Raw genomic sequence first — 16,063 nt, 5'->3', positions numbered from 1 at the left:
TCATCTGCACTAACACTTCATTCGAAAATTCACAACAAGGACCAACATCATCAGTGTCCGCACTGTCCGTCCAAGTTTGCAGTGTTATGCAACCTAAACAATCACATTCGCACTCATACTGGTGAAAAGCCGTTTGTGTGTAAAATATGTGACAAAGCCTTCAGATCATCCAAACTTCTGCGGAAGCATTCTCTGCGTCACAACAAGAATCATAAGTGCCCGCATTGCCCTTCGAAATTTGCTCGTCCTTCAGAGTTAAAGGATCACATCCACACTCACACTCTTGAAAAGCCTTATGTGTGTAAAATATGTGACAAACCATTCAGGTTTTTAACCAATCTGGGACAACATAAGAAAATCCACGACAAGGACCACCATCATCAGTGTCCGCATTGTCCGTCCAAGTTTGCACAGTTGTCCACATTGAAAAATCACGTTCGCACTCATACCGGTGAAAAGCCGTTTGTTTGTGAAGTATGTGACCAAGCATTTAGGTCTTTAAGCAATCTGGGACAACATAAGAAAATCCACAACAAGGACCAACATCATCAGTGTCCGCACTGTCCGTCCAAGTTTGCAGTGTTATCCAACCTAAACAATCACATTCGCACTCATACTAGTGAAAAGCCGTTTGTGTGTAAAATATGTGAGCAAGCATTCAGGTCTTTAAGCAATCTGGCAGATCACAAGAAAATTCACAACAAGGACGAATACAAACAGTGTCCGCATTGTCCGTCCAAGTTTGCACTGTTATCCAACCTAAACAATCACATTCGCACTCATACCGGTGAAAAGCCTTATGTGTGCAAAATCTGTAAAAAAGCGTTCCATTCATTATCTGCACTATCATATCATTCGAAAACTCATAAAAAGAATCAATAGCATTTGTTAGAATCAGTACAATAAAAGTCATTGCTCACTAAACATTGTCTTTGAGGAACATAGAAAACTGGATATAACGAAGACAACGTTGCGACAAGAGAAAAAGGAATTATAACGGTTATTTTAACTGTTAACTGTGTAGAGCTTGGAATGTCTAAGAAGTGGTGTACCATGCGAAAACCTTTGCGTTAGGTCGAGAAAAAAGCGCGAGAAGCGTTTTCCCAAAAGTATTTCGTGAAGCTTTCAACGGAAATTGATTTTTTTGTGTGCATTGCTACGAGTCTTACCTTAATTTCCTCCCATTTCATTCGGTGGCCAATTTCTTTCCAATTCCCACGGATATAAAGAAAATTCTGAAGACGGCTTTTGCGGTTTTAAGAGAAAATATTTAGAAATAAATACAGGACGAGGGTCTTAAGGAAAAACACTACAATGAACAGCGCAAACTTATTTTGAGTCCGCGGACTCATAAACGATTAGACATTACAGATTAATGTCAAACTGATTTTGTACGGTTCGTGTGCGCCCCAGATCCATGTTCTGATTCTATTGTTGATATAAGCAATAAAAGTAGAAAACAAAGACTTCCCACGAAATCGTTTCAACATAAGAAATTACCCGCACTCACAACAATAAATTGATGTATTTATGTTTGCTCTTTTATTTACACTCCAATTCAACATTGTAAGCGCGACATAAACTCCACGTTTTCACTACGGTTTGCCACTGCCTTGCGTACAGCTGGCTACACTTCCGCTCCAAAGCACCCCTAGTGTTCGGCAGCCTCGTCATCGCCGGTAGTCTTCATGCCGCTGCCGACCGTTCCGTGACGTCTTTCCCAAATCATGCGGTGCTTCTGCTTCATGTACGCGCTCTTGGCATTCGCGTAACCACCAAGATCACCATCTGTTCGTGAAGGAGGAAGTGATAAATTAGGGCATTGGATGTGCTACCCAACCGCTCGAAACGTACACTTTATGAACCAATTTTCGGCGCCCTTTTCGTAGGTACGCAGGATCGATTGGCACTTCCGCTCGTGATCCGGCTGTTCGTACATCACACAATCCTCCAAGCGTTGGCGCAAGATTGCAAGGATTTCATTGTCTACCAATCTAGAATTAAAAAATAGATGACGATTAGAAAAGCAAAATAAAATAGAATATTATAAATAGCTTCTAACATCCCTAGCCTCCGACGGTCACAACTCTAGTGTTTTATTTATTGCTCATGCTAAATGAGTGCAAATTATTAGCGGAATATCGATTCCAGAGCGGCCACGGTCAAGTGGTTGATGAGAGTAAGGTGGCGATTGCTTCTGTGTTTGCAAACGATCGTTGATGATACTCATCATGGTTCCGATTCTGGTTTTCAGATTAAAAAGTGACCACCAACGTGTTTCACCAATCAGCATTATTCAATTATATAACAATTAATTTATTCGACCAAAGGAAATGTTTCCACTCGTGGTAAATAATCCGTTTCGCTTGCTGCTGATGGACGGAAAGATGTTTTTGCGTGGCAGTTGATCCATCAACGATCAGTCAATCGATCGATGGAAACATTCACATCGGTTTAAAAGCCTAACCCCGACCACACACTGTGTTATTCGATACGCAAACAGTTTGGATCGGTTAATGGATGCACTGTGATAAATTCGCCGTGATGATCGCTCAATAAAACAGCAGGAGGAAACAGTCATCCTATAGAAAAAACAACCAAAATAATATTGCAGAAACAATGAGTTGAAACATAATTCTTTTTAGGATAAGTAATTTCGTTGAGCAAATTTCGTTTACTTTTAACAATATATTTGGTGAAAGAGTGTAACACGAACGATCAGACTGATATAAAGCGAATTTATTGTTTTTGATTGGATTTACAAATGATATCAAATTACATGAGCGTGAATAAATTTACTCAATAGGCATGATTCTAGCTTTATATGTAAGCTTTCGCATCTCTCTATGATGTTTCAATTCGCTAAATAAATATATTCGATCAGCATACCGTTTAAAGTAACCAAAATAAGCGAAACCCAACACACCGGCAATCTCTTGCACATAAATAGTTCACATTATCGCGCCACACCAACAAACAGAAACAGGATGTGTTCGTAATGCCAAAGTTTGTGCCGAATCAACAAACCCATGAATGTAGACAACATGATATTGTTTCCATTTCGAATGATCATACGAGCTTATTTTGATTGGGAAAGCCGGTGAAAAATACTTTTATTTACGTTTGTCTAACGCGTCCGCGACCACACAGATAAGCTTCCATTTCCAATGTGATCATTTGGTCAATGTTTCAATTGAATTGTTTATGTTTCTCGACCTTTCCCAGTTTTTTGTGTCCGGGCAAAACAAATGTTAGTTCTACTCCGCGCGCAGAAAGCAAATTCGTTAAGTTTACGCCCCAAGAAAAGAAAAGATAGCAAACCAGCATCTTTAACCGATCATCTTTCGACGGTGCCAACCGAAACGATCTCCATTCTGCCAGAAGACATTTGAGAAACCCCTTACGCAAAAAGACCACAATATCTTTGCAAAGTGTAAAGCTCCACCCGAATGCGTCAGTTTGTACCAGGAAAATGCCAATTAATTAGAATCGCTTCATTAAAACAACGATCGCTTCATTTAAACAACGATCGCCCACCACACACGTCGAAAACCGATCGTGTTGCGATCGTGTCTGAGACCGATACGGATAAGTTACTTCGTTAAATTTGGCAACGTGCGCGACCGATCCAATTGTAAACATACGGACAAGCCAGTCGCATGGTTGGTGAAAGTAGCTCTGGGCCTTCGTCTGCTGCTCGTTTGCAGCACACGGCTCGATCCCAACATAAAACAGATGATCATGGCATTGGTTTGTCGGGCGATATGCTTGCGAAGCACAACTTTGTTTGGTTGTAGTTAACCGGGTTTCGTTAACTGGTTGTATGTTTGATTTTCACTTCAAACTGGCCAAATTCATTTAAAGGCGCAACCGATGTCAAGGTCGATACCAACGGGCGTTGTCGTATTTACACTGAAAAATGTACATCGCGCTTCTTTAATAGCTAATAGCTTTAATGATTCGATGCTGTTTGCGCTTTTAAATTTCATCTAGTGTTGTAAAAATTATGCTTTCCCATTTAACGACCCCCTTTGAATGTTGCCGAAGTATTGAGGACTATAAGCACCCAATAAATACGTCCGGCCAATAATCAAACGCACACCGAAACGCAAAATCGAGAACGAAGAACACGGTAGTTAGTGTGGATATTTACAATTACCGTTGGCAAAATATAGCACTGCTGTTGAATATAATATCCCAAGTAATGGAAGCCGATTATCCATCGTACGCACAGTGGGTGCCTTTAATCGAACAAATGTCAATCGTTGTCTACCTGGTGTTGTCTTCGTCTGAAACGTTTTTTGACCACACCCATGGCATCGCCCACATTCCATGATCTGCTTTATCGATCGTCGAACCACGATCGGCACACCGAATCGAACACGAATCGACGTTCGTGCCTGCAAGTGCAGCCAGTGTCTAAATTCTGTTCCAACGGTTCGCACGCTGGTCGATCTTCCACGCGATCGGCTTTCGTATTGAGCACTCGAAACGGAATAGTAACCTTCCGAGGCATTGCATTTCAACCAAGGGCATCACGAACCAGAGGAAGCAGCCCTTCCTCAGCCAACGGCAGCGATGGGCAACGCTCCAAACCCGAAACAGTACACCAAGTACAGCAAAAACACCGCCGAAGTGCGCGTGAAGAGGTGCATCCCGATTCAAAGGGGCATGTTCCGGCTGGGTAGGGGAAACCTTTTCTACTTGATATTGATCAAAATTTTCACCATTCTCAACAACATCGTCAATAAGTGTCTCTAGTGCCCTTCGCGTTGTATGCTCTGTGAAACCGATGTATCGTATTATTGTATCATACTGTGTGCCGTGCGTGCGTCCATTCCCTTTCGATCCGATAGGCCATCGATTGACTGAATCAGGATAATGCTATTGCGTCTTCCGCGTGCAAGAATAACCGATCGAGTATTAGTTGTTGCGCGCTGTGCTTGTGAATAATTGTATGCGACTGGTATTTGGTCCCTCATCGATAGTGGCCCGACAGTGCTTAATGATTTATTTTTGGTTTCAATTTACAGTCATCAACGATCATACGCGAAATGGAAGGTACATGTTGCCGTGAGACTACCGAGTTCGAACTGCAAGAACGATCGATGGATAATTGATCGCAATGCTCATTGCAGAGGAATCCAGCCAATCAAGCCGACACTCCGAATTACCACGTGGAGCGTCGTTTCATCTCGTCTGCCAGTGCACATCGATGACACGGAAACGATGTGGCTAAATAATTGCTACGTGCGATTGGACTAGAATAAGAGTGCTTTTTCATGCCAGCGCTAGTGATCGATCAACAAAAGATCAAACAACTATTGATGAAGTGACTGCTTTTTAGCTTACGCGCTATGTAAAGGATTTTTTGTATGAAATACATCAAAGATCCCTTATCAAACAGTGTGTTGAGTTTACAGACGTTTGTTTTCCTCACAATACAGATTTTTAGCAATATAGCTTTTTAGTAACAAAGGCATCGTCGACGAGTACTTTTGGAAAATTGAGCTTAAAATATTACAAAGCATTATTAACGGCATTAAATCACAAAGAAGATTAAAGAGGCTTCAATCCTTAAGGACAACAAATGTTGTGTGCTAAATGCTTAGAATGAAATAACTTGATTTAATAACAATATAGACAATTTAATAACAATAAATTCACTTGATTTGCACCACCCGATGCTCGGTGGTTGCAAATTTGAAACTAGCAGCACATGAATTATACAGGATTCGATTCCACTGCATCGACTCTATTTATAAATGACTTTTCTAGCATTATGCATTTTACTGGACTGTAGGACTGCCTTTTGTCTCGCTTTTATCATACCTCTGGCACATTTTTTGACTCATTAAATTCCGCAGGATGAATGAAAATTGCAGTACATCACTTATCATTTTGGTGACTTCACATTAACATAAAAGTTTAATGGGAGACAGTCCTATCTTTGGACATTTTTACATCGCGATCAGCTACAACCCACGTCTACTTACTTATCACGTTTGAACTGTTGGTTCGCTTCAAAAATGCAAACCGCATCGTCGGTATAGCATTGGTCGATCGACGGAACCCGACGGTACTGCTGATGGTACCACGGATAGGTCTCCCGGTTGGGTTCGACAATTTTCTCTGAAAGAACCGGATTTGTTTACATCAATCGTATTGTTTTTATTCGTCCGGCAGCCCATGCCGGAGGTTAGGGTGAATTATGTAATGAAACTTTTGGGTGACAAAATCAAGGCAAATGAATATTGTACACGTTATTCCATAGCAGAGAACACAATATCTATAGAAAGAAGCAAATATGCTTCGATAAATCAACCACGGTGCACAAATTATAAGTAAATTTGAGAAAATGTATCTTCCAAAACATTGCTCTACTCACCCCGGAACCAGACTACGGGAGCTTCGATCGTGGCGTGGACGGCGTTAATGAAGCTATCCAATGGATTGCGTGCTGGAGCCTCCGGCATCTTGGTTAGGTTTTGCCGACTGTTGGAGGAAAGATATTAACCGTTTAGTTGGTTATTTACGTATGTTTTTGCGCAACCAGATTCCTACGAACCTTAAGATCCGAACCGACTAGAGAATTTGACAGCTACCGACTGCGTGCTGTCAGTTGTGCTGTCAGTTTGTCAGCGAGACCTTTCAGAGAGTGCCTAGTGACTGTAGCTGGGCGTACGGATAAACAATCGGAACAAATTGATTCAAACTTTCTCAAATTCCGTTGAGTAATTTTAATAAATCTTTTGAATAAATAGTTCAATCGTCAGGAGTTTGATAATACGGACTATATTTTGTATATGTAACACCTACAAACGTAGTTGAGCTTATTATCTAAACCTTCTAGGAAAAGTTCGTTCAAATTTAAACAATGAAATTATATTTAGGAACAAGTCGTATGACACGAAGGACCGAATAGTAAGTAAATGGTTTAGAACGATCTCACTGTTTACCTCACGAGCCATTGTAAACACCATTTTATCATAAGTAGAGTTTTCGTTTATTTCGACATGATACATAAGTTTACTGTCAGCTTGTTGCAGTGCTATGTGTTACACTTCTCCCTTTTTAGTAGGTTCCCATTCGATCAGTGATCATCTATCTGACTGTGTCGTAGATTCAGTACATTAAAATTCAATTCTACCTCTTTGTGTTGTTCCTTTTTCAGCTGAGTTCTGAATTCATGTTCCGCTATGCAGCAATAACTAGATTATATTAAATCTCAAGAATGATAAAAGGAAACAAACAAACAAAAATGTCCTAACCATCCATCATTTACTTTGTACCCTATTCAGTGATCTCATCAGGTGTATTATTGCTACGGAATTAAACCCTACAATGTCGTGTGTCTCTCGCTTAGGTCACATCCAAATTGTTCGGCATGAATGCACGAATAAAAGAAAAAACATGCAAACAACAGTGAGAAGTAGTCAAAAATACTTGACGACGACAATGCACGCGCTGCAGCACTACTATGCACATTACACTTTACGATTAATTGGTGATCTGCAAGGCTAGGTAAGCGGTTAGCTCACATGCAAATAGCTGACTCCAAATTTTCCGACAAGTTCTCTCCGCTTTCTCTAAAAGGTTCTGAACGTTTGTGGCTCCGACCTTACAAAAACTGACAACAAAAAACAATTTACGTTCCCTCTTCCTTACTCTTGAATACAGCGAAATGATTGACTTACAAAATACAAACATGAAAGATTCCTTCACCCCACCACGATGATATCGATGAAGGCCGATGAAATTCATTCATGGATATCACAAATCACCAGTGGGTTACTGATCAACATTCAAACCTCCCGCCGGTGCTCCCAATTCCAGCACACCCCCCAATGACGAAACGCACTTTTGGTTCTGGCTTGTGGTTCGGGGCATTTGGGGAGTTCCGAATGATCGTCTAACCAGTGGCCGTTCTGGCGATGCGGACCAACATAACGCTAGTGCCTAATGAAAGATGCTAATCTTACTACCGAAGGAACGATAAACTTATAAAGTCTACATCCAACGATTATCGAAACCTAAACTCTCTCTCTGGGTGCTTTGTTAGCAATGCCGCAAATTCTCCATACTAGCTGCTGCTTACAAAATATTTCAGACAGAGATAACGCTAAACTAAGAAACGATCGGTTTGTGTATCGCCGCCGCGCTCTTTAAAAAAGTTAACCGGGCGCATCTTCATTCCTCTCTATCTCTCGAAACCGGGAAGCCGGATGCGCCACCGGTATGTTGTGTCGCTTTCGGAAATCGAACACAACCGGGCATGCACGTGTTTACAGGTCCATGTCGAACTGTTCCTGGTGGTCCTCGTATTTCGGCGGCGAATTGCGTGCCGGTTTCTGCTGAATCGGTTTCAATGACAGTGGTTTGGTCACGCTGCCACCGGTGGGGCTGCCCCGCAGCAGATTCAGTGGCACGTTGTTCGGCGGGGTACGGGCCAGTGGCGAGTTCTTCAAGTTCATCAGGAACGCACGTTCATACACAATACGAGTGCCTGTGGAGAAGGGGACATGAAAAAGAGCAAACATAAGTAAAATCATGAAATCGAAGTGGTTTTCATTCGAACGATAAAGAAAACATTATTCAACCCGTGTTGGGGAACAGAACTGACTAGTGCGCCGTCACATCAACCCCTTTACTGCCTCCGCCAGCCAAACGATACTCTACACCTCCGGCAAATGTATGCAATTTTGCGGAGCGCTATATCACATTTCGCTAGATCAGTTTGACCTTCACCGTTAGAGAGCGCACCACCATGCCTGTGTGTATCTTCTTCATGTCCGAGGCGTCGAGCATACACACCCCAGACACTTCTCCGTTACCTCACACACAGCCTGCAGTGGTAATCCTTCTTCCCGAAACCCACCGATGATGATAATTGACGATCGCGCCGCCATCGTAGTGGTGGTTGAATCGCTAGTGGCGGTGTGCTCCACAGGTCTACAGAGAGCGAGGCCCCAAATCTATTCTCTCGCCTTTGGGAAGACGTATTTTCGATCCGTGTAGAACAGACAGGCCATGCTCGGCACCTTCGAATTTACCGGATTAACTCTGATAACCTAAATCCGATTTTTACAACGCCTTGAATACCTGCATAGAGCATCTCATTTTGTCTGTCAACCGTGTCCGGGCCCATCCGCGGAGGGGTTCGATAAGTTAAGAGGGTAGTTTTGTTTACCCTCAACAAACACAATTCGTCAGCACACACACAGTGTCCTTACACAGTTTGTCTGGCAAAGGCGCAGCAGTTACAGCCAATTGATGGGCCGCGGCCCCACAAACAACGACAGTGTTGTGGAAGCGCGCAAAAAAAGGGACTAAATTTAACTTCGGTTGCCCTCTCTCGCTCTGTCTGCCATAAAAGTGGGCCACAAACTAATGTGTAATGTGGTCCATACTGTTTCGCGTTCGCAACTCGTGGCGAGGTTGGTCAGAGCGTACACATAGGGAGTTAACCAGATGCCGCTCCTCCCTTTATGGTGCGCCACACAGCGCGCTTCGCAAGAATAGTGGCTGGACATCGTATAAATTGGAAAACCGATCCCAGAAACTAGTCGGAGGGTCATCAAAATCAATTGGGACAGGACGACACACAAGTGTCTTCAACGACGCACCGGAGAGAGCCCACTGAAATGGAGGCAAGCATACGGAACGGTCGAGTGGTGCAAGTGGTGCTCTAGAGATACGCGCTGCTAGAATTATGAGGCAAGAATTAAGTATCTGGGTAAAGGTTAGCCCCTTTTTAACCTCAGGCGCCCATGCCGCCGTGCAAAAGCAAGGAACCTGATTTGTGCTACAGCAATCTTCTGGTAAGCCTCTCTTTCGCTGTGGGTAGTTATTTTTAAATTACCAAAGATTTACAACCCCGCACTTTTCTCTGCGGTTGCCAGATGCGTGTTGCGTGCCCCTGGCAGCGTTTTGAGGGTCTCGCCCGAAGCGGGTTCTTCTTTGATCGCATTATATAACCGGGCATGGAGAAGCGCGGTGGCCCTTCTCTGCGCGATACCAGCACTACACCCGTCACTCGGCACTCTCCCTTCCTGCGAGGGTCAAAATTTGCCAAACGGGATGGGGTCTTTACAAAAAAAGTTCCAGAGTTCCGCGGCCGCGGTGACCGACCGCCGATAAGATTGGACATACGCCGGGGAAGCGGTCGAAAAAGCCTTGAGAGCAAGTCAGAATGATTTGCCGATCGTTGGCCGCGCAATGCTAATCTCGCAGTCGAAAGCGATTTTTTCTGGCTTTTTCTGTACATTTATTTCACGTTGGGGCGAAAAGAGGTTTATATAGCTCTGGGTGACGGGAAAGATAACGGCTCAGGAAGGCCACACGGAACACCGTCGTCGTGTGCGAAACTGTCGAAAGTAGAACTAGACGACAATGCCCCAGATAACGCACCGCGGGCACCGAGTGGTTCCAGATACAGGCCAAAAAGCGTAGCAGTCACTTAAGAACCATAAATAAATCGGTCCTGTTATGGGGGGGGGGGGGGTTCCACACACATCACTGGACACTGTTTGGTTGGTTCCACAATACACACAGAAGATCCACAGACCTGAATTCCCTTTTTTGGGCCTACCTACAGAAAACATTGTTTAAAAATAAGTTGTATTTGATTTTTGCGGGCATCGCCTTTCCTTTCGTGACTTTCGAAACCCATTTTGGGATTTCTGTCGAATGGAGCTGCCGACAAGTTGCTGGAGTGGACTTGTGTTGTTATTTTTTCTTAGCCTACACACAATGGTCGATAAATATAGCACCCATATCACGGATTACTGTCCCGTGGACCAGAGAAGCAATCTCGCCGCGTAGCGGTGGCGATTCTCTAGCAGACCCTAGCTCTGACCTTAGCGCTGCTTTGCAGTTTTACTACTTTGCGATATCCGAGATAAGATTGTGAGTTGACGTCGCCAATAATTAGCCAATAGTGTGCATGGGGTCCTAATTTCGAAGGTTGCCGGTACGCTTCACGAAAAGCCTTCTCTTTCTCCTTAGATTGGGGCCTGTTAGGGACATCAGTTCAACATCCTTCCCGTTATCGTTTCACCATTCGTAAACCCTGGTCAAAGATTACGGAACCATCAACCCCGCCAAGCTCCGAGCCCGGGGGGCCTTTGGTAGGGTTAGGCAATTCTTGCCCATTAGGTCCCAAGAGAGATTATTCATTCAAATATCAAACAGCAGCCTCCCCACACAGGTCCACGTTTCCCAATCCGTCCAATAGCGCTCCGGCCACCGCTGGTTCCAGCGGACTTGCCACAAAAATCCGTTGATGGTCCCCGCAAGCGGCGCGCGCACTCGAAAAACGGTAGTCCGGTGGGAGGAACCGGTTTCACGAGATTCGCGATCATCACGCAGTGGGGTCGGGCGGCCGCCCCCCACACGCAATGCCTGCTGCCGGAGTCCGTGCAAAGATTTCATATTAGCATTCGGTGTCACCACCGAAGAAAGAAACGTTCCCCAGAGAACATATGGGGGAACCGACCCAACCGCCCCATGTTAAGTGTCACGGAACGAGATCGTCATCTCGCGCGCATGCTGTGCGTTGGTGTGCGTGAAGCGATCGCCGATAAAATAGATTCGCAGCGTGTGCGCGCGCGCGATCGTCGGTAGTGGTCGGCACGAAAGAGGTGGCCTCGGGAGCGGTCTTTGTCCCCGGCGCACACACAGCGAGAAAGACGGTCTCTCTCTGGTGGTGTGACGACCACGCGCCGTTCCTGCGAGGGGGGGCTGTGACAGGCACCACGACGGACGAGACGACGACGTACGCGGAGCAAAACATTGCGCGTATGCGTCGCGGCGCGGCGTAGTTCGCTCAGCGCGCATCATCATGCGGTGGGATGTTAAAAATAGAACCCCCCGCAACACCGACTACAATTTCGTTGTTCACCACCACCCGAAACCCGAAACGCGGAAGCAATGGTCCCTTCTGCCTTCGTTGTGGCTTTTGCCGGGAAATTGGACAGATTTATAGCTCTTTGTCTGGAACCAACATGTGGCTGGGGGAAATGGTTTCCAGCCCTTCAGTTTGACGTACACACCACACGTTCGAACACCGCTAGGTGTGCCGGTTGAACGCGATACAAAATCCTGCAAGTTCCGATGTGGACGCTCGAAGCTGAGCCAAGATATTCGATGGGCAATCAGAACGCCAGAACGTCTGTGCCGACTCGGGATTATTTGAAAGCTGACGCAACCGTCCCCAAACTCCCCAGATTGTCCGATGTTTTGTGAACCCTTTTGACAGTCGAGAGCTTCCTGCAACAAAGAAGGCCTAGAACAACCGCAACGTGTGGTGGTTCGCGTACTGCGTAGTTCCCTGCTTTACGTAACACCAGCCAGCTAGCCCGACGACGTGTCGGAGAGCACGAAAATTGGGCGCATCCTTGAAGGTCGCCCTTTTCGATGTGTGTGTGTGTGTCGGTTCATTTATCGTGGAAAATCACGGTCAAAACAAAGCCCTACTTGGAGCGTGTGTAGCCCCGGTGTGTAATCAAGGGATACTCGCAAAACACCACACATCCACAGAGCACCACACACACACACAGAAGACCGCGCGCGTAGAGAGTGCGCACTGGTGTGGCCGCCGGGCCCTTTTTCCCGGTGCGTACGTGCGTTCTGGCTCGTCTCCAGACCAGAGGTCCCCCGCCCAACACATCACTTCCGCCCTTAACCACTAACTCCAGACGCCACTTTCGCTTACCTCCGGGAGTGGTCGAGTACAGGGTTCCACCGGGTGTCGACGAATACAGATCGGGCAGTTCCGAGGAGTCATGGATGAGCACCCGCTTCGAGGGGATGACCTGGGTGATGGAGGCGCAAGCCTGGCGAGCGATCGGCGACGCAGACATCGTGAGAGGGGTGTGTGTTTGGCTTCAAAAATACTGTGTTCCAGGCCTGGTCGGACGATTGCTTTGGCGGCGGTGCTGTGGCAGGCAGGACAACGTTCCACGCGTGTGTTTACACTTCTTCTTTTGTACTATCAGGACCTTTGGGGTGTCTCTCTGGGGTAATCGGCTGTGTATAATACGCGCGTTTCAGTCAGGCAGACACGGTCCACATGGACGATGCTCGCTAAGTTCTCTCTTTCGCCTGGCAGTAGTTACGAAGAAGACTGTAGAGAGTTCCGAGCGCGATGGTGTGGCGTCGCAGATCGTAGCTTCCTTCCGTACGGGGGTTGGTTCTGACGAATCCCTGACCGCATCCACTAACTGACTAAAGAACCGTCAACGCGCGCCCCGCAATTTAAAGCCGCACGAAAACAACACCGCGGACCGCGCCGACTCGCGGCCCGCGCGCTGGTGTGTGTGTCCGCGGTACCCCTTCGCTTATCTGTGTTCGGCTTCCGTCAACCGGCGGCGCGTGGTAACGGTGGACGGAAGCTGAGGAAGCAGAACGCGGCGCGCAGGAAGGAGATAACGCACCGCCGTTACACCCCGCGAGGTGTGTGTGTGTGTGTGTGGGGGGCTGCTATGAGGAAGTATTCCTGTAACATAAAAACCAGAAGTGATCGCACACACGCGATCACCCGCGGCCGCTGATAAGACGCCCCAACATGGCGCATCAGGCTTGGGGCATGTGCATGGTGAGTGCAGCTCTTGAAGGAAGTCACCGTTTCGCACCGGCAGACCCGGGTGCACACTCGACTTCCGGCGGAAGGGAATAGAGATCCCGTGTGTGTGGTTGTGTTCTGACCACAAAACACACACACACTCGGGTCCGGTCCGGGAACACAACACCTTTTCGCTACGACGCAGTTTCTCAAAACACTTTCTTCTCGCTCGCTCCACCGCCCCCTTTGGTGACCACCCGCCCGCCCGCTAACGGGGCGCCGGGAACGGGAGCTGTCATGTAAACAGCGCGAACGAGCTCACCATCACACAGGCACAGGAACTATGCTCGTGAGCGAGCCCTCGGAAGCATATGTTGGGCCAGGGGACCAGCCAGGAGGCCAGAAGGTGGCCAGCAGGGGGCCCGGCACCGGCACCGGGAACCGGGCTTACACACACACACACGGGTCTGCTGGAAGATTAGAGGCGAAGGGTTGCGAAGCACACATTTCCTGTGTATGCGTGGCCCCAGCATAAACACACACCCGCCGGTACGGTCGACCGGCTGCCGGTATGTTATTATGCTGTTACTGTTCTTGTGGACCTTTCAATTCGCTAGCGAATCAGGCGTTCACGTTGGATTCAGATTCGTGGATTTGTGGATTCGTGGTTCCAGAAGTTCCACAAATTCCCGATGGATCTCTAGCATGGTTGTTTGTACCCGCGACAGCTGTGTAACACAACGCGGGTCGGAATTTCCCATTCCCGGTGGCCGATTTAGAACAGTACGTCGGATAGCACAGGTGCCAGGGAACAGAAGAGTCCAAAGAACAGAGGTGATGAAACGGATCCCGGTTGTTGCTCATCAGCACGAGTGATTACAATGGTTTAAAATGTTTACAGATACTATATTGGGGATTGGTCCAGAAACAACACTACCTGCATTAGGTAGGCGGCCCTTATAGATCCTCGAATCCTCGAAGTCTTCGATGATTACTACCAGTTGTTCACTTTAGGTCCGAATGTCTCTGTTTTTACACACCATATTGGTACGTCAACATTCGCCGCTCACGGTGGATTAGACGGCCGGTTAGGAAGCGAAATTTGATTCGCACACCATCGCCGACCATGTGCCGCGGCCACTTCGCGACGAAACTCGTGGAAACTTGTCGACGGACGACGACGGTCTCTGTTTATTGTTTTTGTCTTTTCGGAACCGAACACTCGGCTGCGAAATTCCTCGGGCGGGCAGAACTGGTTCGGGGCGAGGCACTTCTATAATGGCCCACCGGTCCAGAACCAAGCCACAGCCGAACCATTTCTTCGGCCGAACTCACGGCTCATCTTTTTCCCACAACTCAAGAATTGGGAAGAATTGAAAGTAAGTCGTCGTAATAACCGGGGCGGCGGGATTGGGGAGCGATCCGGTCCGGTCGCGCATTACTACACACCCCGCGCGCCGTGAGCGTGTTGCGATATGTTTACAAACACCAGCCACGAACCGGTTTTGCGACTCGAATTTCTCGCCACGGCTCGGGGGCCCCGGGAATGTAAATCGCGTGTCGGTGCAAGCTTCCGCCGCGAATCCAGCCGGACACTAACGTAGCGAACGCCGCGAATCTCTGGCTCTCCCTAGACCATTTCCTCGGCAATTCCGACACGAAAATTGGCTAGCTTTCGTTGTGGAGGCTGCTGTGCCGGCTGCCGTGACCCAGTGCCGGGCACCCCTGGGCATAGAACAACGCGCAGCAATAACGCCCGGGCGGTGAATGTTTTGCATATTTTCCAACGCATTAAGCTACCCACGCGCGTCGCGTAGAAGAGTGGCGCGTTGGGATCGCCGAAGTGATCCGGAAGGTGTCGGCCGCAGCTGCTGATTATTGCAAAGCAAAAAAAGGCTAGCTCGCCTCGCTCCGTGGCTCCGGGAAGAAGGCGCCAGCAATTGCGTTGTGCGCAGTGGGGAAGATACCGAGCACCGAGGTCACGGCTTAATCTGCGAACAATTTCGCACCATCAATGCGGTTCAACCAGCATCGCATTCGATTCGCGAGTGACGCACGTCCTGTGGGTCGGGTCGGTACTCTTGGAAGGATTTGTCGGTAAGCAAAGCAGCAAGCGCAAGCGCTGATTATGGACCGTGTCTTCAGTGGACCGAGGATCCCGCCGGTCACCCCGACACGGACAACACTTTCGTGCGCCGCGTATTCGCCACGCTGCGGTCCTCGCCGTGATTGGCCGGTATCGGTCAAACTTTTAATCTACTAGTCGCAAGCGCGTTTCGCAAGCTGAACCGCTTCGCACCGGTACAGGCTTGTCGAATTGGAATTTGAGACCTGAAACGTCCGGGGCGCGTTATCGCGTTGCGATAAGGCAGTGGGGTAGGGGTGTCTTCGGTGGCAAGAAGCGGTTGACCGGTAGGTAGGACCCGGGAGGAAACATGCACAGTGCGCGGTAGTTAAATTGGTGTTTATACGGTCGACAAGACTGCTGCAGAGCGTTCT

General features: G+C 47.4%; 2 protein-coding genes across 3 annotated transcripts; both read right to left on the bottom strand.

The window, feature by feature from the left end:
* Positions 1-1,519: 1,519 nt before the first annotated feature.
* Positions 1,520-6,596, bottom strand: LOC128271455 (NADH dehydrogenase [ubiquinone] 1 beta subcomplex subunit 10). 2 transcript variants are annotated; one of them, XM_053008993.1, is made up of 5 exons: positions 6,569-6,596; positions 6,389-6,495; positions 5,997-6,132; positions 1,855-1,994; positions 1,520-1,788 (listed from the first exon to the last, which is right to left on the bottom strand). In XM_053008993.1, the coding sequence occupies exons 2-5, from the start codon at positions 6,474-6,476 to the stop codon at positions 1,652-1,654; spliced, it is 501 nt and encodes a 166-aa protein (XP_052864953.1). In that variant the 5' UTR covers positions 6,477-6,495; positions 6,569-6,596; the 3' UTR covers positions 1,520-1,651. The 2 variants fall into 2 exon arrangements, with proteins under 2 accessions (XP_052864953.1, XP_052864952.1); XM_053008992.1 differs by lacking the exon at positions 6,569-6,596 and having other exon boundaries at positions 6,389-6,556.
* Positions 6,597-7,262: 666 nt separating this feature from the next.
* On the bottom strand, positions 7,263-13,218 carry LOC128275479 (eukaryotic translation initiation factor 4E-binding protein). The gene is made up of 2 exons (XM_053013994.1): positions 12,716-13,218; positions 7,263-8,506 (listed from the first exon to the last, which is right to left on the bottom strand). Exons 1-2 carry the CDS (start codon positions 12,861-12,863, stop codon positions 8,286-8,288), a joined length of 369 nt encoding a protein of 122 aa, XP_052869954.1. The 5' UTR covers positions 12,864-13,218; the 3' UTR covers positions 7,263-8,285.
* Between the last annotated feature and the right edge of the window lie 2,845 nt (positions 13,219-16,063).

Source organism: Anopheles cruzii, chromosome 3, assembly GCF_943734635.1.
Source record: "Anopheles cruzii chromosome 3, idAnoCruzAS_RS32_06, whole genome shotgun sequence".
NCBI lineage: Eukaryota > Metazoa > Arthropoda > Insecta > Diptera > Culicidae > Anopheles > Anopheles cruzii.
Note: the sequence above shows the minus strand (reverse complement) of the source record. Positions and strands in the feature narration are given on the sequence as shown.